General features: G+C 42.5%; 1 protein-coding gene across 1 annotated transcript in view; it reads left to right on the top strand.

The window, feature by feature from the left end:
* LOC126456357 (ATP-binding cassette sub-family C member 4-like) overlaps positions 1-27,436 on the top strand; it is a 246,976-nt gene that overhangs the window by 89,179 nt on the left and 130,361 nt on the right. The window contains exon 7 of the mRNA XM_050092111.1: positions 4,352-4,638. Within this exon, the coding sequence (XP_049948068.1) occupies positions 4,352-4,638 (287 nt within the window). The remainder of the gene's footprint in view (positions 1-4,351; positions 4,639-27,436) is intronic.

The raw sequence follows: 27,436 nt of genomic DNA, 5'->3' as shown, positions 1-27,436 counted from the left end.
ATGTCTGAGCTTAGATACAGGGGTTTCGAATAAGTATGGAGACAGTAGTTCGAGAACTATTCAAACAAGCAAGTAAAATATACCCGTGTAGACAAGTTATGATTAAAGGTTTGGATGACTAATGGCAAGCGAATCTCATAGATATGACGCAATATTCACGTGTGAGTAACGGTTTAAACTATATTATAATGGCCACTGACACATACTCTAAACTTGCTGGACACTACCTATGAAAACAAAAATGGAGGGAGAAGCTGCACAACTGATTGGCGATTGCTGCAGATGAGGATGAATCGGTTTCCAGACAATGTTCAAACAGCTTATGATGGAGAGTTTTACAATAGATATTTCAAGAATGTGATGGGGCACTGTGGAATACAACACTGCTCAACATTCACCCGTCTGAAGCCGAGTATTGTGAAACATCTGAACATAAAACTGAAAGATCAAATGTGGATGCACTTTAATCTTCGTTGTTCATGCAAATGGACAAATATCCTCCCACAAATAATTGCACTGTATAACAGAATCAAACATAGCACAACAAAAAAGATAGGAATCAATGTTTGTGATAATGGACTCCTAGGTGTGTTTGGAAAACAACATTGCGTATGCAGAAAATAAAGATCTACCAGAACGTCATGCTGTACTTCGAATATTAGCTAATGAAGCCAAGGCAAAATGTGTAAGAAGGATACTGGTACAGGACAGTGCACTGCACCATTTGCAGTTGATAGAACCATGTGTGCTTAAATTAGTGGCATCTCAAACTGTGAATATCATTGCAGACATTCACAGTTTCTGTGATAATGTATGCAGACGGTTCATATTTAAAGATATCGCATTTGTAGAATTCACATAATATGCTGGTGTGATAGAGACATTGTTAGCGAGCATTGCATCGCAGAGGCCTTTCGAGGATGTGAAATAGCATACCCTATAAAGATATGGTATTGTTTCGGTTGTCTGACTACACAGATACCATTATCTACGTCATATGAAAGGAGAAGATCAAGTGAATGTATCACATCTTAAAGTATGCAGATATTAACGACTTGGAGTACTATGGATACCGTGCCCTCCATAAGCTCAAAAAGATGACAAAATAATGTTGTGTCTCCTTACTAAAATGTAAAATTAGTTTTCAGTTGGATTAGAAGTAAATAAATATGTTCTGTGTACTCATTTTACTGATTTCACCCTACTCAAACTTTGATAGTTATATAGCATACAGCTTTGATCACATACTGCATCTGTGGTTCTCCCTAAGCACAGGCGATACAGTTTTAGACATGTCTGCTGAATGTATCTGAAACTGGAGATGGTCATATGCCATCTGCTCCCATAACCCAGTATGTGCAGCACAGTAGGCAAAGTCCTAAGTAACTAAAACATATATTTGTGTTATTCTCCACCTTAAACTCCACCTCATTAATGGCGCTCATTTTCAGAACTAATGTCATATGGATGCCTTGCACATCCTTTATATATACAATGCAGTAGAAATTTATTCATTTCTCACAGATATACAGATAAAATCTGATTCTGTTTTTCGGGACACTGATACAATTTGGCTTTTCAGATACAATCTGATTATTTTTCACATAATATTTTTCAGTTCAGAGACACCTTTTCCGCTTACACACTATTACTACTGATAATAATTATGACACAAAAAAACCACAGTCCACTCAACAGTAGCACTGGTTGTGCATTTACAATTTTCGGAGCACAGAAGCCCTCTGGCTGTAGATGTTCACAAGTTTTTCGATGGATAACAATGACTGAAAATATTCACAATACTTTTTTATCCGCAGATGTACACAATGCTCGACTCTACAATGCATGAGCCCAGTTCACAGCACAGTGCTGCAGTTAATGATGGGGTACTGTGGATCATTAATGATTTTGTGGAGCTCTGTTTCCAGAACAGGACGGCACACTTTCAGAAAACCGATGTGGTCTCTGTGCCCCTCCACTGGAGATAACGAGAAGTTCTCCACAAACAGATCATCAATCACCTTGTAGTTTAGCTGTAGCATTACGTTACTAACTTCATGACCATCTATAATGTGGCCCGAGAGGGAACTGCTGCTAGTGCCAGGATCACTATTATGGGGACTATGACTATCAGCCAAGGACTGCAAGCATCCTGTGGGTGAAGCTGGCTGTGGGATCGAGCAATGTATGTAGAACGTGGGGCACGTACCTAAGAGGCCACCCAAGGTTGGGGTACAGCTGCATCTGGCCAGCGTGAGCATCCACACTGTGGAGACGGCTAGTGTGTGAGGGGATGAGGTGTGTAAGCAACTCCTGGCTCTGGCCCAGTTGGCAGTGGTGTCCTAATCACTGGGCAAAGTTTAGCCAGAGAGGTAGACATCTGCTAGCCATTTTTTGGAGCGAAGGCGCTGGTGACATAGTGGCGGTGGGGTCGATACCCCGCCCTTTGTTTATAGTAGTGGTGTCCTAATTGCCTGGTGGAGCATAACTGGAGGGGTGGAAGCCCATGGCCGCCAGAGCAGTGCTACGCAGCGGTGGTGGCGGGACCGACAGTGGTGGGGACACTGGCAGCTGAGGTGGCTGTGGCTTGTGAAGCCACAAGCCTCGTTCTGGTGGGCGAGATGTGCTGCGCAGGACAGCGTTCTGGTGATGCCGTCTTTAACTGCGCTGACAACCATGCCGCAGCATACTACCAGGATGGAAGAGTGGATTGCACACTGAATGCTGTCAGCTCACAGACAGTTGAGAAAGAATAACGAAAAGTAAGTACACATGTTATAAACTCCCCTACTGCTGCCTCAAATAAAGAAAGAACACTGATTACATGTGCTACAAAAAATAAAGACAGGTCCATAAATTACCTGAAGCAGTCATGATGTCAGCTTGCCTCTATGATGCCATCACATCCCCGATGGCATCGGGGAGCTCATCCACACATTAGGGCATTGATGACTGGACTTAATGCAGCTCTCGCTCTTGTTGTGGTGTTTCCTTGTCTGGGCCAGCATAGAGCCATCAGTCCAGCTCTCCAATATCGCCTACAAAAGTAACAACATATAGATTTAAAAAACAAATTATGGCACTATGAAAGAAATACAAAAAAAATATACACTTACTCAACGTCTGTGATAGGTTTATCAGGGTTTGGTCTAACACTACCCTCAGCCTCCTCCAAATCACCTACAACGATAAGAACATATCGATTTAAAAGATTATACATGTACACAAATTAGAAAACTACGAAAATTTTTTATTTCATGAGGCTGCTCCAGAGCCTGTACAGGCTTGTCAGTTTGCATTTTCTCAGCCTTCAGCTGCCACTCGAGGTCAGCCAATATTTCCTGAATGTATGCTGTAACAAGAAGGAAACGATTTTCTAGAAAAAGAATACTACTGAATTGATAAACTCATGCTATAAACAACGAAAACATACTTTGAAACCTAAACACAGTGATTTTATGAACTCTTGCCTATAAAATTGTTTTATGGATCTGAAGACTCAGAGGAATGCAATAACGTAAATGTTCATCGAAATCTCAAGACTCAGAGTAGCAAACACACAAACACTTGCTATGAAAATACATACTGACATAGCAATTCTTGCAAGTACTGCCTCAGATATTTCCCCCTGCCAATCATGCTGCCGATGCAGTTTGAAGATGCTGAAGATTCCATGTCGGTGTTATAAAATGGTTCAAATGGCTCTAAACACTATGAGACTTTACATCTGAGGTCATCGGTCCCCTAGACATAGAACTACTTAAACCTAACTGACCTAAGGACATCACACACATCCACGTCTGAGGCGGGATTCGAACCTGCGACCGTAGCAACAGGCAGTGTTACATGATGACATCTTGACAAAGAGGCGAACGGATAGGTTGGAAAATTGGAAGGGGGAGGGTGGGGGGAATCCATGATGTCATCTAGTGACACATCTACACCAGGTGCAGGGTGGGGGAGGGGGGCGGGATGGTCCACCATCTTGAATAAATTAAAATTGTTCTCGTATCCCCCTTACCTGACTTCTGGCCACGAAAGCCCAGTAATTTAGACTGCTATACAATAGATAATATATCATATGAAAAGATGTATATTGATGCTGTAGAAACAATATCTGAACATAATCCATAGTTTGTGTAACGACATCATGCATGATTTAAAATAATTAGTGATTAAAGGTGGAATTCATTTGTACTTAGATTTCAGTTATTTCGGAAATAATGGATAAAATTTTAAACATGCCGACTCAAGAATCCATAACACTTTCAGGGTATAGCAATTCTTTCAGCGGCCCTGAAATCCGAAATAATATAGTCACTGCATATTTTGTTTCATATCACTTCCGCAGAGCTCCCTGTTATACCTACTGATAAACGAGTTGTCTCCGTCGTCTGGAAGCCTGAGGATTGGCGGGAATGTGTCGTACGCGAGCCAGGAGCCGTGGATATTCGTGGGCAGCGTGCGGCAGAACATCCTGTTCGGACAGCCGTACGACCGGAAGAAGTACCAGCGCGTGGTGGAGGCGTGCGCCCTGTCCAAGGACTTTGAGCTGCTGCCGTACGGCGACCAGACGCTGGTGGGCGAGAAGGGCATCACCCTCAGCGGCGGACAGAGGGCCAGGGTCAGCCTCGCCAGGTACCTCAACTGATTGCGTACACTTCGCACAACCATATATTATACTTTAGCCGATTATATTAGAATACATTAATATAATGTGTGTCTCGATTAGGAACATTTGTTTTCAGTGAGGAAAGTATTCTAGATGAAACTATACATGAAAGTCAGCAACTTAAAAAATTTGCGCCTTAGTCTCTACCTCCTATCATTGTAAGCTCTGCAATAGTCCATTTTATCTTATTTATCTATCACGACGGGATACACGCCCTAATCTCTCCATCTGTCCATTCTTACTCTTTTAGCACAGTGGGAATATCGCTACAGTTTCTACTCCTGTCACAGTGATATACACCTCATTGTTTTACTCAGTTATTTACCATGTCAGACTGCTACTTTGACCTTATCGCTAGGTTATTGTTTTCGAACTTATACTGTTCATCTTCTACACTAACTTACTCTGAAAATGTCTTGTTAAACCTTAAATGATTTGTAAAAGATGAACCCTGCACTGAATGTAGTGTGAACCGATAAAGTCTAAGTTTGAAGAAAGGAAAAAAAAGAATAGAAATTCAGAGTTTGATGTTGCATTTAGCATTTAATCTAGTAACGATCTCTTTAGTCTAAAGAATGTAGCCCGTTACACTGACTGCACAACGTCGAAATGGGCTCTTTATTCATCATAGCATTTGTACACAAAGCCAGTCGCCGATTAACAGCCTAGTCGTCGTAAAATAATTTCAGTCATAACACTGTAACAGAATTTTACCGACAAAATGTTAACATTCCGCTATTCTTTCGGTCATACCTCTAAATGCTGGCATCAGATTAAACTGGCCATGCCCCACTCCTGCACTTTGGATTAGCCATTATTTGCTATTCTTCCCCGCGGAATGCTTGTATGAAGTAAGTATTTTCGGACTTCTACTTAAGATATTTGTTCGTTCCGTAATTTCTCGATGCGAAAGTATAATATGGGTTGGCTTCTGAGATTAGTTCACTCTGCATTTGGTGAAACTCTTCTAGCATTCGCTTAACTGTGTATATTCAACGATGTTTGTTAATGGTTATCTACTCAGTGGTTAGTCTCCATAAACCTTTCTGGTTACTCATTTTATTATTCCCATTGCACCACCATTCTGAAAGCTATTCTTTGTGATTCTTTTTTACTTTTCCCTATGAAACCTCTAGTATTCCTTTGCCTTTAATTTTACCTGTACAACTCAAGTCCTTCTTTCGATTAGCTCTCGTTAGCCACATGGATTCTATCGTAATTTCCCACTTCTCTTCTACATTTAATTCACCTTTTTGCTTCTTTTAATTCTTCACACTTTCACTATTTCTAACTTCTGTCCTCTTTCTCCCTAGTTTTCCTCTATAGCTTTATTCTTCATCTTATTACTACACCTTTTACTACTTAAGCACCTCTCACATTCTACTTCACCTTTATTATACTTTAAGGGGCTCTTTCACTGATAAGGTTCTTTTTTATTTTTTCATTATAAATTGCCGATTTTTTGCTTATCCACTTCTAGTATTTTCAATCACACCTTACTCTCTTTCTGACTTTCTCTCTTTTAGCCAAACCATTACCTTGGTGCTTGTCGTCTCCTTTTTAATCCCTGTCTATTTTTATTAATACAATTATTCCCCTTCTGGTTACCCTCATGTCAGTTTTGGAAACAGTTTCTACAGTAAAAGACTACTAACATACTTAGAGAACGATAATAGAATTAAAAGATAGCAGCCTGAAAAAGGAAAAATGATACAAAACTACAAACCGCTTTGGAAGATGTGGCACCACACACGTCTTCACTTAGGTTGTGAACTCCCTGACCTTTTATTCCTTATGCTTACAAGGTGAATCATCACCTGCCGACGACACTATCAACCGTTTATCCGATGGCTTCTTTCTTCTTTCCTCTACAACATGTAATTAAGCACATTTCCAGTGATGATAACAGTCTCTAAGACTCTTCCGTCCCCTCTCGCTGTTGAAACCTTTGGTATGTTCTGTTACATCCTTCCTTTCGTAAAACACGCTTATCTTATCTTCCTAATTTGAACCAACGGCCGTGGTCCCTTCTTATCTGTGCCCTCACCATTACTAGACTCCTTTCCCATCGTCATCGTTAGAATTCTTATCTCATTCTAACTCATCTGACTCATCCCCAGTGTCGTAATCGCTGTCTGCATCATTTTCCTTTTGGTCTCTTTGCCTTTCCCTCGTATTCACTCTCATTTGTACTAACACTTCCTTGGACATTCGTTTTCTGACTTTACCATATCTTCTTTGTTTGTTCGTATTTGCAGTACTGAAGAATCGATTCCTGCATCGAAAGCCTCCGTCTTAGGGTTAATTTTCTTCTATCTTTCACTATTTCTAACTTTTTTTCTTTTTCTCCCTGGTTTTTCCCTACAACTTTCTTCTTCACCTTATTACTACACCTTTTATTACTTAAGTTCGTCTCACTTTCCACTCCACCTTTATTATGCTTTAAGGGGGTCTGACATCATTATTGAACCTGAATCCAAAATCCATTTCACTTACGTACTCCCTCAAAAAATCATTTTCATCATTTCTGATCTCAGGGACTTGTTCTCGCTTTTACTCTCAGAGATTCCGAGTTGACTTCAATTTCTGATTCCAAACATTCTCAGTTTTTTGTCAATGAATCTGTTTCTGTTCTCAGATATTTGGTAATTTTTCTAAGATTCTAAAAGCTGTCGGTTTGCTTTCATTGCTTCTAATAACTGCTTCAATAACATGACTGTCATGTGTATCTTTCTTGGTGAGCTGGTATATTCCAATTCCTTCAAATGTAGTTCGTCCCTGTCTTTCTCTCCCGGTCTTCGTTGTTTAGTTCCTTCTTTTTCCATGCCAGGTTCTCCTCTTACCTCACCATGACTTTCATCCATATAATCTTGTTCCGCTTTTGTTCCCAGTGGATCATCTCTCTTCCGTTCATCACTCACACTCCTCTTATCAATAAGTTCCTGCTCTTTCATATTGATCCCACTCATCTGGGAAATCCCCAACACCCCCCCCCCCTCTCTCATCGATACAAGCACAATTTTTATATCAAATTAATTAACTAACTAATTAAATCGATCAATTAATTACGCCCAGCCCTCCTCCTTCATCCCCAAATTCCCCCATCCTCTCCTCCATCTGGAAATTGGCGACAAAAACTTGGCGGGAAGAGCTCAGTCCCTCTCCTCCCTTTCTCTCCCCTCCCCATTTGGAAAATGATGAGAAATACAGTCTGTGCTGAGCTGTAGGACTATGCAAGGATTATGTTGCGCAAGAACTACATGTCCTAATTATGTAATTACACTGCTGCAGCTTGGATGTGTTGTCTTGTTCGAAAATTTTTGTGTGTGTGATTACCTTGACGTGCGCCTCGACTCAGATAGTGCACAATGCCACCACCAGAGGACGTCCATCTTCCTCACCTCTCGTACCACCCCTCCTCACCCCACTCAGTAAAAACTGGCTGGAAAAATCGCTCAGTCTGTGCTGAGCTGGTGGTCTGCAGGATCCCACGACAAGAACTTCAGCTACATTGCAGAAGGCTTAGTAATATATTGTTTATTTATAAAATTCGGTTTGAATACCAGTTTTCAGGTGTTGGATCTCTTTATTGGCAAGAAAAACACATCATTCTCTGCCGTTTATTTAATTTTGCAAGATGCAGGTCTTGTAAAATACCTCAAAAAGAAGTAATTAAATACTTGAATAGTCTGATTTCTCCAAGTCATGCTAGGAATACCGTCATGAAATCGCAATCAACATAAAACACTCACTACACGTAATCACACATTTACAAACTGCAGTAAACCTATCTGGTGAATAACGTTCTTTTCACGTCTTCACGTGCGCCGCACTGCACCACACGCAGCAGATCACTGGCAGCCCTTTGAGTCCAGAGCGCTGGACTGCGGCACCAGCCCTCTTTCGAAGGACGAAAGCCTGATAACGGATGTCGGCTTCATTTGATATTTGACACCAGACTCGATTCCTGTTTTGCTTCCAAGCACACACCTTATGCACCAGGTCATTGGAAGCAGCTGCTCTATGTGCTCATCCTTCTTTGCAGATACTGACTGAGTTAGTTCACAATCCTCACCCCCTCGCCGCTCTGGCTGCTTCCTGTCAGACAGAGCATCAGATGGTGGCAAGGCAACTCTTTGATATTGATATCTGGGAAATTCCTGTCGCAACATATGCTCTCTCTCTCTCTCTCTCTCTCTCTCTCTCTCAAGTGGCTACATCCTGCCCAGCGAGCACCTGTCGCATGCCACTGGAAACCAAACTGGCCCCTCTTTTGTTTTGAAGGAAGTAGTGGGTACCTGGTAAATCCACAGCTCTCCATTTGCTCATTCATTCTTAGGACTGACAAATTTGGCGGAAAAATCCGTGGCTATCTGGGCTTCCACCCCACAACTGCCTGGTTTCCCAACCCTACTCGTCCGCAGCTCGTGGTCTAGTGGCTAGCGTTGCTGTCTTTGGATCACAGGGTCCCGAGTTCCCGTCTGGGTTGGGGATTTTCTCTGCCCAGGGGCTGGGTGTTAGTGTTGTCCTCATCATTTCATCATCATGATCATTCGTGACACTCGCTAGATTTGACTGTGTAAGAAAAATGGAGTGTGTAAAAAATTGATACTTTGTACAGGCGCTGATGACAGCGCAGTTTTGCGCCTCACAAACCAAAATCATTACCCAACCCTACTCTTCCCTCTTCTTTATTTTCGTTTCATCTTCTTAGTGGATGCTGTCACAGTTACGTAGTATGGTGGTAAATCCGTTACATTGGAGGTAGCTGAAAATGATAGTGAGAATTTCAAGTTTCAGTTAAACTGCGCTATGTCCTCAAACAATTTGCAAGTGACAGCACAGGGGTTTGACTGGAGTGTGCTCACAATACCACTGTCGGAAACAATTAATTGATCAATCGGGAATTTGACGTCATGACTGGAAGCAATGCTGTATAAAATGATAGCTGTAGTTTCAAATATCGGCAGGAATCCATACCGCTGTGTAATTCCCGACCACACACAAGTGTGCTAATTTCGTTTTAAAGCACTATAGAGTTCCCAAGCTATATCAGGAAGAATAAGAAGAGAAAATGGTGTACTGCGTGTAACAACAACAAATTACCTTTATTTAAACAAATACTACTTCACCATTCCGCTGCAAGACAGAGTCCACTGGGATGTACTGAGAAGGACTGGACGTCACACACAGCAGCCATCACTGCATGGACAGGGCACTATGTGAATACATGCACTTAAATCATGACACATTCCATAGTAGCTGTAACATTAATGTTGGAGATTGAGGAAACTTCAGTAGCCCACCATCTCATGTTGGCCATATTGGCAGCTGCGCGCTCATCTCCTAGCATCGACACACTGACCATTCCAGATGCTCAGAAGTAGGAGAGAGTGCCGCCTTCTCTGCCTAGCCGTCAATAGATAAATTTACGTGGGGGAGGGGAGGGATGCGACTGATTGTCCAGTGCAGACACTCGCCATATTGAATATCCTCATATTTTTACGTGAAAATCGGAGAATACTTGCCTTGCAACACACGCGATTGCGGAGTCTGTCCAACATAAACTATTCACCCAACCAGAGGGTGACACATTTAGGCCAACTGCACACTCCTACCCCACCTGACCAGTGTGCCTCAGCGGTGGCTGGGCGTTAAGCCAGAAATGTCCGTATGTTCTGGCTACCAGCTACCCCCGCCATGTGCCCAGACGCCAAGCAGTCCACATTTTTATAAGTTTAATTACAATTAAAAATTACGACTGCTGCACCAGTCTGGTGACTTCGACAGTGAGCTAAGTACTGGAAATATCTCCCCCCCCCCCCCCCCCCTTACGACTGTTACGACTGTGGCTCTGGAAATATCAATTTCACATATAAATCTAGATCCTCCTCAAGATTGGACATTATTTTCCTTGTAAAATCTCTTATACCCCTTACAGCTATCGATGCTTTGATATCGCAGTTTTTCACGTCTGATTTATATTCCGCTTAGAACCGAACGTAATCCCATCCGCTCTATTTTCTTTTCACACGTCGGAACACCGACCACAGTAACGTTACACTCCAACACATACACACTTCAGACAAGCAGTGCGATTATTGTTTATGTGGATATAGAGGGGAAAAATTATGGTATCACAATCACACTGGCTAGGTATCGTCATTGCCCTCAATTCTAGGAAATTATTTAACATTTTGGTCTTCCAGTCCATCAGATTCGGGACGAGACTGCTGGTATTTTCAGTCAGCACTTCCGGAAGGTGGTGCATCCCGCTAAGATTCACAAACAAGTGTTCTAAAGTACACGTGTCCGGTACTATGTGATAATCAACAGCACTCCCGCAGACGAAAGGGTTGGAAAGACGTCACCGATATTGTCTGTGGGTTGTAATAAACAGCGCAGTCGATAGTGAGGATCCGCTTAGGGGGGCCTATGAGAGGATGTTCTGTATGTACATGGTGTTACAGCCATATCACCTGCCCTGTTTGTACGCTATAGCAGATCCAGGTGAACCCTTGCATTGGTATATTGTGCAGATGTTTTCAAAATGAATCTATCACCCCTTTCAGTCGGGTTATACTAGCCACTGCATTAAAACCACAAACCTGAAAGGTGAATGTGTGTCAGGTGTTGGAAATATGTTTCCTGCATTGGACTATTAACAGCATTTTATTCCACTTGACTAATAAATCGGAAACCACCCTGCTTTAACATTATGTGATGTTTAAGCGCAGAACCATGTAGCCTTGGTAGTGTGTATTTGTGTTCTACAATCATTTCTCTCTTTCCAGTGTCTTATTGGTATGGAATATATGCATTGCAACAATAATACAGAATTGATAGCACAAGTGACTTACGTAAAATGTTGCAAACTCCTTCCATATGGAACTCAATCATACATAGATCATATGTTTCCTCTTCTTCTCCTTAATCGCCTGTTATATCACCATAACATCCTCAAATGTATGAGGCTCGTATCTGGTATACACCAACGAGTAGTGATAACTTCCTCAGCATGCACGTATTTACAGAGATTGTGTGTAATTGGATGGAAGATGTGAGTAAGATTGGTACATAACGGTCTTTGCAGAACAGCAGTTACAGTATTGGAATGAGAATAATACCGGTCTATATCATTAGCGTCTGTCTGTTGTGCGAGTTTGGGCCACATCCTTCCGAAAACAAAATATGAAAGTGCATTGATTACGTGGAACTCAGCTCGTTCTGTTCCTTCAAGAGACGTCAAATGCGGCGGGTATAGAACTCTCCTACTTCTCGTCAGTTCCAAATTAAATCAGAGATACTGGTGCAGGGAGTTTTGGTTGAAGAGAGAGGAAGAGTTATGAGGTGCATAGAGACAGGCCATCTAGAGTTTTGTTCAGGATCATCAGCTGATACGGGCAGCTCGTTTCGAAACAAAGGACGGAGCGCTGCTGTGGGAATGATTCGTCTGTTGTGGTGTTAATCATCAAAGGTGTTGGTGAGATCTTTCAGTATCAGATTTTATCCTGTGAATGCGAGAATACTTTGTGATTCCCATCAACACAGGGGGAGATTGCCAATCAACATTTTATCGAATTTATAAAGTGTTTAGGCTAAGGAACGTAGTTCCTGCACATGCTCTCTGGTGCTGGCTATTTCCCACATTACAAATCAGAATTTGTATCACCTGATGTGAGCAGTTTGACAGCGTTTACATGTCCACGTGCATACAGCACGCGCAAAGTAATGGAGGTGGTGGTTCAGCAATGATAAAGGAAGTGAAACCCATGCTGCAGTGTTATTGGCTGATAGCGTCACGATATCGACGCGATGAGACGGTTGACGTAAGAAGTTTTTGAGAGCAATGGTTTAGAACTCGAGTACTGGGTAAAACGAGTTGAGATTACGTAAAAACATGGTAAAATTGCAAAATTGGTGGGAAATACATAAAACTGAGGAAAAATACGATAAAAATGATTGTTATACAGTTCGTATCTCTGCAATTTTCTCATCTGTCATTGACAACAGTATCGTAGACCGAATTATTAGCTTTACCGGACTCCAATATACGCACCCACTGAACTGTAGATCATTCCAATGATACGATGGACAGAGTGTGAATAGAAATATGTATATCAGTAACCACTGCCTCTCACGTCAATGTATGATGACGTTGCACTCATGGTGAAACGAATCTATTTATTTATGAGATCCCAAGAGAAATCTACAGTCTGTTCTCGATTCTGATTCGCTGGAAGATCTGTATGTTAAATCATTTCGAAGCAGTGACGAAACCGAGACATCTCGTGGGCATGAGACGCCCGGTGTGCTGAGATGATGTTTTCGCAGAAATTAGCTGATACCTTCCACGTTACACTTCCTACATTAATTGTGCCAGTTCTTCCCACTCTGGCATACACCGACTATCGTGCAAGAATGTACGTAACATAAAAGATGCGAGGGCTTTTTAATTGTAAGTACGCCCTTTATTCCTCGACAAATACAGTAGTGTCCAAAATTAACGTAACAAACCGTTATTTCCCCGTCCTATGTCGAATTCACGATATAATCATTCAAACTGTCAACCAAATGTCCGTTAGATCGTGTTCTGCGCGGAAGATGGCATCCCGGTCAACGGACAACCATGCCAACGATGAGGTCTGAGCACCGATGAAACGAAGTAGTGTGGAAGACCTAAATGTTGAATAATTTCTTATAACTAAGGACAATCGACCCACCTGCCAGTGTGAGGGTGGACATAACATAATTTTTGCGGATACTACACACATATATACGATAATTGGGCTACTTGTGTGAAATGTGTGCGTGTTGGAGTGTGAAGTAACTGTGGTGAGTGTTCCAGCATGTGCAAAGAAAACGATGGGGGACTATGCCCAATCAGAAGGGGTGGGGAAGGTATAGATTTGATGTGGAAAATTGCGATTTCAGTGCATCGGTAGCTGTAAGAGGTTGGAAGGTTTTATGTGGAAAATTATGTCCATTCATAAGGAGGATATAGATTTACATGCGAAATTGATATTTCCCACCAATTCTTTCTGGAAGGGATGGGGGAGGGAGGGCATAAGGGATGGGGGTGTGGGACATCCACTGGTGATGGGGTTATGCCCTATTGCAGTCGACCACTGCACATCAAGGTGAGCACAGACGAGAATTTTCCAGCAAGACAGCATATCCAATCTGTAGCAGTGTAATTACATAATGAGAACATGTACGTAGTTACTGGACAAGGTAGTACTTGGACCTTCCAGTCCAACAGCTCAGCACAGACGGAGCGTTTCTTGTCTTCTTTTAAGGTGGGGGGTGGGGAGGGTAGAGGATGGGATGCGAGGGGAGGGACTGAGCTTCTCCCGCCATTTTCCAACAGGGTAGCACCCAAAATAAAGGAAATAAACTACTTCCCCTCCAGCAGCTCAGCACAGACTGAACCTTTTGCTGTCAATGTCCAGATAGGGAGGAGGGTTGGAAAATTTCCCAAAAGGGGATGGGGATATTTAATTGATCAATTTAATTAATTAGTCACTTAATTTGATATAAAAAAATGTGAGTGTGTGTGGGGAGGGGGGTATGTCGGGATTTACGAGAGGTGTGGGGAAGGAGGGGGACGAGTGGGGGGAGATTTGTCAGAAGGAGTGATTATTCAGCTAACAGAACAGTAGGTCTGTCCCTGATTATACGATTGCCCCTGAATGTATGCACCAGTACAAACAAATGGCGCAGGACCTGTTTACCCTACGACAATTACTATGCGCTATGTTGTTTTTACGCGATGTACATTGTGTATGTTCATAACACAATAAAAAATGCATTTCCGACTATCCTGCCTCAACAAAATCGGTTGTGGACCCACTATCACATATTTCAATTTGTCCCAAAATGATCGAGATAGCATGTATCCTCCTTAATCTTGGTTTATTGATGCAGATAAGTAGTCTAATTCTTAGATCATGTAATCATGGTGGCCGCTTGTGCCTACAAGCTCTCTAATCGGATACTGATGATTCGAAGTTTATTGTTGGTTAAGCCCAGATTATATCACTATATCTACTGAAACCTTCTCTGTCGCTAACCATGTCAAGGTGTTGGTGCTGTGTCAGAGGAAAGAAATCCCTCAGTTTCTTTAATCGATATGGTTCTTCAGTTTAAATATTTTTTCAGTTTGGAGATAAGCCAATTAGCAGCTTCAGATTCTGCTACCACGCCAGCAGTTACTCCAAGTTGGCCCCAGCTGCAGAAGGGCCTCTGGGCTGTCGGTATATGCCCCCACCCCACCCCGCCTTCGCCGCGCCCTCTCCACTCCATCCACGCGCTGTGCACCGCTTTGGTGGCAGCAAACTTCGTTCGTTTACTATACTGACTTCTTGAAACGAAATGTAGAAATTGCAGTGCAACCACGTACTCAAATTCACCCAGACAGACAAGAATGACCACAACGCCGGAAAGGCGGTGGCCAAACTGCAGAAACTCTGGTTCATTGTGCATTTACAAGCCAAAGATTAGTACAGTTCAGCAAAAGACAATTCTGTGCTATTCAGATTAAAAAGTATGTTAATGGTTCTGTCATTCTAGCGTTTTGGTAGCAGTTAACCTGGTCCACAATTTGCATCGCACAAATATTACGATGTTGATTGCAAAACGTTGTCTAAAATGATTACTGAATTGAAATATCTAACTCGTGTTAAGGTAGCAAAAATGTACCATTACTAAAATCATGCCTCTTTATGTGAATTCAAAACACAAACTTCTAATTCACGGGAACTTGTTCTAGCTCCTCTTACGGTGCTGTGACTGTACTGCTTTCCTTAGCGATCGTTGGATCCACTCTGCTGTTCCATGACTTCAGCAGCGTCCTGAATTCCACAGTTTCCTTACACTTTCCTTTCTGGACTTGTCATTCTTCAGGGTATGCGGATGAAATAAAAGGAATTACTAACTGATGGACAAGTCTGCTGTCTTCTTTCATGAAAAGCGATTCGTAGAAAAATCCCAGATTCTTTCAGATTTCAGGAATAATACCGATCCAATAACGAGGTCTTTAAAATGTCATTAACTGGTGATAGTCTGGGACGCTGCAGCCCATCCGACTCCAGTATTTCATCACTCAAAAGTAGAAACCAGGTTCCGTCTGAATGTCATTAATATTAAACACGTCATCATAGTTCTTGTTGCGTCCTTTGCGGTGCCAGAGGTCACTTTGAACGGTCAACAGGTTTTTAGCGTGGTAGGCAGTCGCCGTAACCCGGATTTTAGAGACACGACCTCGTTACTACTAAGACTGCCTCAGTACTCGCACCACAGACGTCTCCAATAACGTTTCCCTGTCTTCCAGCGCCGAGGTGACTCATTCCGTTCTGGCCAATGTAACACGCACAGAACGGAATTTACCGTTTTGTAGAGTCGTCACTAAGAAAGGCTTCAACATCCAAAACTTCGCTGCCCCACTGGCCTTTAAATCAGCATCCGTTATACATCAGTCACGCACAACGGACCTCTGCTCACTGGCTTGTCGGTGACGCCCGATAACAAGCGGCTTTTCCACGAGAAAGGCACAGCGCCGTTGGCTTTGCCATTCGTCGTCTCTCACTGGCTCTCGTGGACTTCATTCAATGAACATTATTCTGAAAATCCATAGCATTCATAAATACAGACAGTTATTTATATTACCTTGTTCTTACGGACTTTACAGTTACTCATTCCTTTGATTTATCAGCTTACATTCAACACTATTTCAAAATTCGAAAAGACCTGAACACTGTTTTCACCAGTCAACAGGTGCGCTGAAATGTGGCCGTATACGGGTGCCGGAAAAACACCACAACGTCACTCCACTCAAGGTTTGTGAGGTTACACTATATTTTCACACAAAATAATGGATATGTAAAATATAGCATAAGCGTTACAGGACGAAATAGAATTTCAGTTAAATTTACGAGTAAATCACATTCACTATTCGTAAGTGTGAAAGTGCTTCCAAAGAAGATTCGATTACGTCATGTTTTTGTGTTTCAAATGGGACTCAGGCTGCTGTGAATGACACAGTGAGGACTTCCACGACTAGCTTTCTGTATATGACGAATTGTCATTTGACGTTAATTGGATTGTTGCAGCAAATGGCATCGAAGTACCACATCAGTAAACCATAAAATTTCATTCAGTTTGTTAAAAAGTGTTTACCTCAGCTAGACGTCAATAGTGTTTGTATGTATGGCACTGAGACGTATGATGAACATCGTTGTTGATCTTCGACATGTTCCGTGCTGCATCAGATTGCCTAGTTAGAAAAAAATTGATTTTTAAGGTCTATTTAATACGAAGGTGTAGGTATTGCCTAATCCAAGTTATCTTTCGTTTTTATCAATGATATGCAATTGAATTTTGATAGTGAAAGAAGCGACAAATGAGAGGAAAAATTGGAGGACATTATGATTTGTAGTCTATAGTTACACAATTAGCTGTCGATTTGTATGCCAGGTAAGGGCTCTAAACAACTGAACGTTGCTTTTGAGCATGTAGCACTAATGTTTCGAATCGAGTATTCTAGTCACCTTCTCTACTGATAATTTCATACATTATTCAAAATTCATATCGCTTAATATTATACCGATATTTAAACCTAGAAGATTACCACTCGATGGACGCTAGTAAGAGACGACGTTTACGGATATCTTTCAGTAGTAATTATGTGTATCTATCCTTTGGCTCTTTTCGCATAAGTAACCTGCCGCATTTCCAAGCGACGGAGGACAGATACCTACACGACAAGTGCCCAACAAATATGAGAAACGAAAGCGGCTAACGGTGCAGGTTGCTGTAATGAAAGCTAACTGAACGTCCACCAGGCAGTGCCCCTTGTTCACTGTGATTAGTGTCAGCAGTTTTTGGTCCCTCATACAAAACCCCTCCATAATGAGTATGCATCTCGGTGTAGTAATTTGAAATAACGAAGTTTCAAATTGTTAGATTGTAGTTTATATTTTTCGAACGTTTGCATCAGACGGCAAAATAGGGTTACGGCATAAACCTAGTGTAAAATAAAATAAAATGATGGTCAGTAACAAAGAGAACTTAAGTGTATAAATTCGTATGAATCAGTAGCCAGAATAAAATCCTCGGGATGACAGAGCAAAATTATGATACTTCGTTAATATAATCACCAGACAGACATGTCAGCAAAAGTATCTCATGACTGGAGAATCTTTTAGTTAAGAGTCAGGGTGAAAGATAGATTCCGACAAAATATCTTGGCAGGCACACATCTATCACAACGGTGAACATGATATTTGTAAAAGATGAATCGTCTGGACACAGGAAGCATCAAGTTACCGCTTGAAGTTCAGCCAAGGCACCGTGCACGTGGTGACGACTTGCCAAAACGGCGACTAGGTGAGGGGTCGAGGCCGAGCTCACCATACAGTCCAGCTACGAAGTTGGCTATTAGACGGAAGTTAGTCACATGGGGACGGAACATTCCTGCAGCCCACAGCCCACAAAGCTACTGAAGCGAGTTGTGTGCGACCAGACCCAAGTGGATTAAGCCCTTTAATAAGAGTGTAAAAGTACAGCCTCAGCCAGTATCAAATGCGTGTAGGAGAGTAGCAGAGTATGACAGTAAGTGATACAGACAATCAACGAAGGAGCCAGCAGTTTAGACAGCAGCAGCTACTGATGGAATAGTAGTATCTTATCCACGAGAAGACAATACTAATCTGGATGATAGATAAGTATCAGACCTATGTGCCTGATATCTGTTTAACTGAATAGTGTTCAAAAGAGAGAGTCTGTCTCTGTCTCAAATAGCTGAATTCATTTGGTACTAGGCACAGGTAGCTGTATTGTGCTTGTCTCTTGTGTATTAGGCGAAAGGGTTGCTGGTGTAAAAATTAAGCCAAGCCGCCTAACTAATTGGGCCAAGTGGCCATTGATGCAGTAGACGGCATAAGAGATGGCCACAATTGCACTTGTCCCTGAGTTATGAACCCCAGATAGTGCATCTAATAGGGATTAGAGAAAGAGGCTAGGTGGTTCTAGTCTCTTGATAATGGGAAGCTGATTGAAATAGGATAGAATCTCAGTAAAAGGAGTTTCGTTAGTAAAAAGTTAGTAAAAAGATGTAATTCATGTACATCTGCGTAAATGGATTTGTTGGTCAGACACCTCGCAAATAAGCATGTCTAATGTTACATAAACATACTGAAAGAGTACATACCATATAGGTACCTTGTCAAATCACTATCCCCGTTGCGCTGTGGCTGGCTCATGTCATGCGTTGGATTAAACCTTAATTGCTGTTCTGTATTTAGTCTCCCGCGGTTATCGCGGTTATCGCGATTATGCTGTTATCCTCTCTCTCCGCGAGTGGCAGCAGCGGTGTGTATCGATATTCACACCTTGTACTATCTTTGGCCTGGCGCTTATAGTTTCCGGCTGTGCTGCGTGCGAGGAGTTGGTCGGTTGACGTGGAGCAGCTAGGAAATCTCCTCGGCGCGTAGTTTGGCCAAGGCCGTTGGCGGCGTCCGAGCGCGGTCGGAGTGTAAGGGGCTGTACCCATTGCTACGAGGTCCGTGGCTCACCGATCCTGTACACGAAAGTTGAGTTTTGACGTAATCTACCAGCAAGTGACGACTGTTCACATTGTATCGTTTGGATTTCGTTATCGGCTGTTGGGACATTCCCGCTAGCAATAAGGTGTGTTTTCATGTTGGCAAATTTTAGCCACCCACCGGTGGAGTTCAAGTGTACTTGGTTATTTTGAATTGAAGTGCACCGGCGGAACCTTCTGCCTTGTGGCCGTTAAAGTTCCGGTTACCTGCCCTGGCCATTGACGTACATTCAGGCAGTGTATTTTCCTCATCGTGTTGTCGCTGTCCAGCACGGTGTGTAGTTTGACAGCTCAATGTATAACTGGTTGTGGGCGCCAATGCCTTCTACGTTGTTCCATTGAACTCCCTTTTGTGTGCTGGTCGGGTGGAGCGGAAGTTATCTTGTCGGTGGGTTCGTTGACTGTCTGTCGGTTGGGTTGTCGTCGGATCGAGAATGCTGGGGCCGACTGCCTGTCTCACCTAAGCGAGCGTTAGTGTTTGAATTCCAGGCTATCCCTCGGAAACTTTGAGCGCCGTTGGGTGTACTGTCTTTTCTTATTTGTTCTTGTTGTTTGTATTTGTATGGCTTCTAGACGATTTTTAAATTAAGTTTGTTTTGCTCGTAAGGCGTAAGATTGTTTGGCCCTCAGCCTAATCTACAGAACTGTTTTAAGGTAAAGCCTTGACCTTTTAAAAATGTATTTTGGTTTGAGTCTTAAGTGATGGGCCTTGAGCTGATTTTTTTACTAAAGCTGTTTTGCTCTTAAGGTGTCAGACTGTTTGGGCCTTCAGCCTAATTAAAGAACTGTTTTAAGATAAGGCCTTTTGGCCTTTTAAAAATTTATTTTGGTTGGATTCTTAAGTGATGGGCCTTCAGCCGATTTTTAAATTAAATTTGTTTTGCTCTTAAGATGTCAAATTGTTTGGGCCTTCATCCTAATTAAAGAACTGTTTTAAAATAAGGCCTTTGCATTTTAAAAATTTAATTGTGGTTTGAGTCTTAAGAGATGGACCTTCCGCCGATTTTTTTAAAAATTAAAGTTGTTTTGCTCTTAAGGTGTAAGATTGTTTCGGCCTTCACCGTAATTGAAAGAAATGATTTAAGATAAGGCCTTCTGCCTTTTAAATTTCTGATTTTGGTTTGAGTCTTAAGTTACTGGCTTTCAGCCGATTTCAAAGTAAAGTGGTCTTGCCCTTAAGGCATGAGATTGTATGGTGCATATAGCCGGTAAATTAATGCTGCGTTTTTTTTTAATTTCTTAGCTCTTGTAATGTTTGGTCAAATAAATAAAGCTTTATGTTCGAGTGTAACTGACAGCCGCATGTTTTTGCCCCTTTCCACAGTTTAAACTACCTGTCCTGTCCTGCGGGTTTAGCAAGGCGTTTCACCTGTCAAAGTTCCTTCTCTGTTCCCCAGAACCAACCCTAAGCAGCCAAGGAGGCTTTGCTCCCTCTCGACTCTGCTATGGTGGTTATTTAGGTAACAATACAACGAAGCAATATCGTCGTAAAGTTCTATTTGCGCCATACAGGCAACACTAGTTTTGCATTGGAAGTTTGGAACTTTTCTGGGATGCAACATAAAATTTTTGGTGGCAGCTATGTGAGGTGCGTGTTAAAACGGGCATGGGGACATAAGAGAAAATCTGTCAGTTGTGTGGCCGGGTAGTACTGCAAGAACACCACCACAATACGAGTAGCGCTCCCAAGAAACGGAAGACCATAAGAGCCCAACATATTGAATGAGCTGCACCGCGTCAAGACATTGGAACAGGCCAGACAATTTGTCGAACTAAATATAATTTCCCTTGTAACTGTGTAAAATGAAGCCCTCCAATAGTGACAAAAGTGTTATTAGTTTGAGAATATATGACAGTAAAAAAGCGGAATTGCAGGAGTTTACTGAGAACGTGAATACCGCATTTGAGTTAGTTAATGTTACGGATAGAGAATTGTTATTTCGATATGTAAAGTCAAAAATTACGGGAGATGCGAGGTCCAAATTGATAATCAGAGATAATAAGAGTAATTGGCCGAATGTACGAAGTATATCAGAAGGAAACTATTCTGATAAAAGGGCGACCGTCTTTTGCATGTTTAGAATGTTTCAAGCCAGACATTATGCAGGAGAATCAATAGCCTCTTGGCGAAATATGGTGATGAGCTATCCTAAGGATTCAGGGTTAAAATGGGCAATTCACAGCCGCTATAGAATTGGTTTAAATGTCAGGAAACGCATGGTTCATTTAGGGGCCGGCAAATGATAAAATACAGACCACTACGTGAAGTAAAGGCGAGAAATCAGTTTAAGTGATGCTGTTGCGGCAGCGCTACGAGAGGAAAGTGCTATAATGTCTATGAGGGAAGAAACACTGGAAATGTGTTAAAAGAGCACAAATTCCAGATCTGGAGAAAGAGAACAGACGTCCCTCATTATGGTTTAATAGGAAGCGGTTTAGTCAGAAAACAGAGATCGGTAATTGACTGTAGGAATAGATGGTCAGAAGTGACTAAACAAGAGGTACTAAAGGAAGTATACATACTTCAAGCTCTAGCACAAAATGCATGAGGGTAGTGTGTTTCAGTATGTTGAATACTGTTAACAAGAGAGTGAAATAAGTTCTATACATTCAATTACTTAAGCTCTATGTAGGGAAGCAATAATAAGGAGTGTAAGAGAAACACCAGAACTCGTACGAGAATATAAGATTTGCATCGAGTAGGACAGAGACGCTTTTCAAAGATGGCGCCTTAACGTGGAAGAAAAACATGAATTAGAAAAATTGTGCTGTCCAAATCTCGATGCAGTCCATGATACTGCCAGAACATAAAGGAAAAGTTATAAATGTCAGACCCCATAGGATCCCGGAAATGCAGAAGAAGATATTGCTGGAACATACAGAACAAATGCTGGGCAATGATATAATACTCATCTTCGGCCGGATATGGTTGCTTGACCTGTTCCAGAGGTTGCCCCTCAATCTGCAAGAACCGGGCGGTCTCAGAGGGTGGGCTTGCTGGTAGTTGGGAGCTCCAATGTCAGGCGCATAATGGGACCGCTTAGGGATATGGCTGCAAGGGAGGGGAAGAAAACCAATGTGCACTCCGTGTGCATACCTAGGGGAGTCATTCCAGATGTGGAAAGGGTTCTTCTGGATGCCATGAAGGGTACAGGGTGCACTCATATGCAGGTGGTCGTTCATGTTGGCATCAATGATGTGTGTCGCTATGGACCGGAGGAAATCCTCTCTGGCTTCCAGCGGCTATCTGATTTGGTGAAGACTGCCAGTCTCACTAGCGGGATGAAAGCAGAGCTCGCCATCTGCAGCATCGTCGACAGGACTGACTGCGGACCTTTGGTACAGAGCCGACTGGAGGGTCTGAAGCAGAGGCTGAGACGGATCTGCGACCGTGTGGGCTGCAGATTCCTCGACTTGCGCCATAGGGCGGTGGAGTTTCGGGTTCCGCTGGATAGGCCAGGAGTCCACGACACGACACGACTGGTCGGTTTTTTAGGTTAGGTGGCCTCGGGCAAGTACAGAAAGGGCAACAGCCTCAAAGGGTGCGGGGCAAAGTCAGGACATGCGGGGACCAAGCAGCAATCGGTATTGTAATTGTAAACTGTCGAAGCTGCGTTGGTAAAGTACCGGAACTTCAACCGCTGATAGAAAGCACCGAAGCTGAAATCGTTATAGGTACAGAAAGCTGGCTGAAGCCAGAGATAAATTCTCAAGAAATTTTTACAAAGGCACAGACAGTGCTTAGAAACGATAGGTTGCATGTAACCGGTGGTGGCGTGTTCGTCGCTGTTAATAGTAGTTTATCCTGTAGTGAAATAGAAGTGGATAGTTCCTGTGAATTATTATGGGTGGAGGTTATACTCAACAACCGAGCTAGGTTAATAATTGGCTCCTTTTACCGACCTCCCGACTCAGCAGCATTAGTAGCAGAACAACTGAGAGAAAATCTGGAATACATTTCACATAAATATCCTCAGCATGTTATAGTCTTAGGTGGAGATTTCAATTTACCAGATATAGACTGGGACACTCAGATGTTTAGGATGGGTGCTAGGGACAGAACATTGAGTGGAATTATACTGAGTGCACTATCCGAAAATTACCTCGAGCAATTAAACGGAGAACCGACTCGTGGAGATAACATCTTGGACCTACTGATAACAAACAGACCCGAGGTTTTCGACTTTGTAAGCGCAGAACAGGGAATCAGTGATCATAAGGCCGTTGCAGCATTCCAGAATATGGAAGTAAATAGGAATATAAAAAAGGGAGGAAGGTATATCTGTTTAGCAATAGTAATAGGAGATAGATTTCAGGCTACCTAACAGATCAAAATGAAAATTTCTGTTCCGGCACTGACAATGTTGAGTGTTTATGGAAAAAGTTCAAGGCAATCGTAAAATGAGTTTCAGACAGGTATGTGCCTAGTAAAACTGTGAGGGACGGGAAAAATCCATCGTGGTTCAACAATAAAGTTAGGAAAGTACTGCGAAAGCAAAGAGAGCTTCACTGCAAATTTAAACGCAGCCAAAACCGCTCAGACAAACAGAAGCTTAACGATGTCAAAGTCGGCGTAAGGAGGGCTATGCGTGAAGCGTTCAGTGAATCCGAAAGTAAAATTCTATGTACCGACTTGGCAGAAAATCCTAGGAAGTTCTGGTCTTACGTTAAATCAGTAAGCGGATCGAAACAGCATATCCATACACTCTGGGATGATAATGGCATTGAAACAGAGGATGAGACGCGTAAAGGTGAAATACTAAACACCTTTTTCCAAAGCAGTTTCACAGAGGAAGACCGCACTGCAGTTCCTTCTCTAAATTCTCGCACGAACGAAAAAGTGGCTGACATCGAAATAAGTGTCCAAGGAATAGAAATGCAACTGAAATCACTCAACAGAGGAAAGTCCACTGGATATGACGGGATACCAATTCGATTCTACACAGAATACGCGGAAGAACTTGCCCCCCTTCTAACAGCCGTGTACCACAAGTCTCTAGAGGAACGGAAGGTTCCAAATGATTGGAAAAGAGCACAGGTAGTTCGAGTTTTCAAGAAGGGTCGTCGAGCATATTCACAAAACTATAGGCCTGTATCTCTGACATCGATCTGCTGTAGAATTTTAGAACATGTTTTTCGCTCGCGTATCATGTCATTTCTGGAAATCCAGAATCTACTCAGTAGGAATCAACATGGATTCCGGAAACAGCGATCGTGTGAGACCCAACTCGCTTTATTTGTTCACGAGACCCAGAAAATATTAAATACAGTCTCCCAGCGTAGATGCCATTTTCCTTGACTTCCGGAAAGCGTTCGATACAGTTCCGCACTGTCGCCTGATGTACAAAATAATAGCCTACGGAATATCAGACCAGCTGTGTGGCTGGATTAAAGAGTTTTTAGCAAACAGAAAAGAGCATGTTGTTCTCAATGGAGAGACGTCTACGGACGTTAAAGTAACCTATGGAGTGCCACAGGGGAGTGTTATGGGACCATTGCTTTTCACAATATATATAAATGACCTAGTAGATAGTGACGGAAGTTCCGTGCGGCTTTTCGCGGATGACGCTGTAGTATATAGAGAAGTTGCAGCATTAGAAAACTGCAGCGAAATGCAGGAAGATCTGCAGCGGATAGGCACTTGGTGCAGGGAGTGGTAACTGTCCCTTAACATAAACAAATGTAATGTATTGCGAATACATAGAAAGAAGGATCCTTTATTGTATGATTATATGATATCGGAACAAACACTGGTAGCAGTTACTTCTGTAAAATATCTGGGAGTATGCGTACGGAACGATTCGAAGTGGAATGATCATATAAAATTAATTGTTGGTAAGGTGGGTACCAAGTTGAGATTCATTGGGAGAGTGCTTAGAAAATGTAGTCCATCAACAAAGGAGGTGGCTTACAAAACACTCGTTCGACCTATACTTGAGTATTGCTCATCAGTGTGGGATCCGTACCAGGTCGGGTTGACAGAGGAGATAGAGAAGATCCAAAGAAGAGCGGCGCGTTTCGTCACAGGGTTATTTGGTAAGCATGATAGCGTTACGGAGCTGTTTAGCAAACTCAAGTGGCAGACTCTGCAAGAGAGGCGCTCTGTATCACGGTGTAGCTTGCTGTCCAGGTTTCGAGAGGGTGCGTTTCTGGATGAGGTATCGAATATATTGCTTCCCCCTTCTTATACCTCCAGAGGAGATCACTAATGTAAAATTAGAGAGATCCGAGTGCGCACGGAGGCTTTCCGGCAGTTGTTCTTCCCGCGAATGATACGCGACTGGAACAGGAAAGGGAATTCAGTAGCAGAAGCGTTTCCAGTATCAAACATAGCAGAAATACTGGACCTGATAGAAAAGGCCAAATTTTTTTCTATGTTTGGCGTAACAAACAGGTATCATCAGATATTGACGGGCGTCCAGGACAGGGAAAAACAGCTTTTACAGCCATTACCAGTGCCATGAATAGGGTAAGTGCCTTAAGTAAAATTAAGATTGCATAAGTTGCTAAAGTCAACCCAAAACATGATTGGGAAAGGCAGCAGCAGAGTACGTGAGAAGAATTAAAGGAAAAATTAGTAAATCCTCCCTATTACAGTATCGTGATTCTGAGAAACTTTCATCATTACTACAGAAGTAAGTGGTGAATCGACTGAGGCAGTTTTATCTCAAGGTAGGATTGGTAGTGACCTACTAACATCGTATGCTTCAAGATCACTAAATAAAGTAGAGAAGAAGTACTGAGCAAACGAGCTGGAGTGTTTGACAATAGTTTGGGGAACGAATCAATGTAGGCCATTTGTGTGTGGCAGGCCGTCAGTCATTAACGTAGATATTCAGTCTAAAACATCCCGCATCATGTTTATTAAAATTGAGATTGAAACTGGAAGAATATGCATAGGAGATGGTGTATAAACCAGGACAATCAAGCACTAATGCAGTTGCACTAAGTAAATTGTGGCAAGAAATGTGGAGGCAACCAAAACGGAGATAGGTGCGCAAAGAAGAATACTGACTGAGCATGATGTACTGGACGAAGACTCGTTAAAAATGAACGACAGACAGAAAACCGAAAGTACGGAAGAAATACACGACAATCCATTGGGTCATCACAGAGGAATAGGTAGAGCGCTGGATTGACTAAAGAAATACTGCAGTTGGAAAGAAATGAAAAGGGATGTGATAACTGCCAACGTAATAAATTTACACAGAGTAAGACAAAGATGACATTTGTTATTACAAAATTGACAGAAACAGCTTTTGGAAAATGTAATATTGATATAGTAGATCCGTGAGAGATAACATCAAAAGAAAATAGAGACACGTTGGAATTTAAGGATGGGTTAAGCAAATTTATAGCAACCCCTCCACTGGAACATCAAGACATTGCCACATTAGTGGAAAAGTTTATAGAAGAAATTTTACAAAGGTATGATGTTCTATTAATGGTGGAAAGAGTCAAGGCTATAATTTTCTTAGCAAAGTATTTAAGAGTGAGCCGTGCGTGGCTCATGTTCCCGCCATCATTTATTTTACACCCTGTTTTTAACGTACTTCCATCTCACTACGTTAATTCAAATTACTACTGTCACTGAGTTGCTGCTTTGCGTGACCGTGAGCGGCGTTAGCAGCGCGTACCGATATATCCCCTCTCGTAGAATCTTTGCTCGACTGCTATTACTTCTCGCTCGTTGTCTGTTGTAAGTGAGTTGGTCGCAATTGAGTTCGGATAAGGAGTTGGTCGCAGTTCGGATTGGCAGTTCGGATAAGCAGTTCGGCTCGCGAGTTCGGGTCTGCCAGTCATTTGGAACGTGTCTGGAGCGCAGTCCGGACCTGCCAATCGGGAGTTGCAATGCGGCACTAGTGCAGTCGGATTGGGGCAGCAGTAAGGTCTGCATCGACATGGCTCACCCGACCGTTGGCTCCACGCGTCACTTGAGCCGGGCCACGGTCTTGCTGGGTCGTCGGTCGGTCGTCCTACCGGACGACGCGTTTGCACTCGACGATCCTTCATGAGTCGGCTGTGTGTGCGTGTGCATCGACTCCCGATTTGTCTTCATGTGTGCTTAGTTAGTGTTGCGTATCGTTCACGTCTTCGTGCAAGTGTTCGTCAGCTTGATTGTGTAGTTCGCTTTATTTCCTTTGACTGGGTATTGTAAATGT

Source organism: Schistocerca serialis, chromosome 2 (assembly GCF_023864345.2).
Source record: "Schistocerca serialis cubense isolate TAMUIC-IGC-003099 chromosome 2, iqSchSeri2.2, whole genome shotgun sequence".
In the NCBI taxonomy this organism is placed as follows: Eukaryota; Metazoa; Arthropoda; class Insecta; order Orthoptera; family Acrididae; genus Schistocerca; species Schistocerca serialis.
The sequence above is the reverse complement of the archived record's forward strand: the minus strand, read 5'-3'. Positions and strand labels throughout refer to the sequence as shown.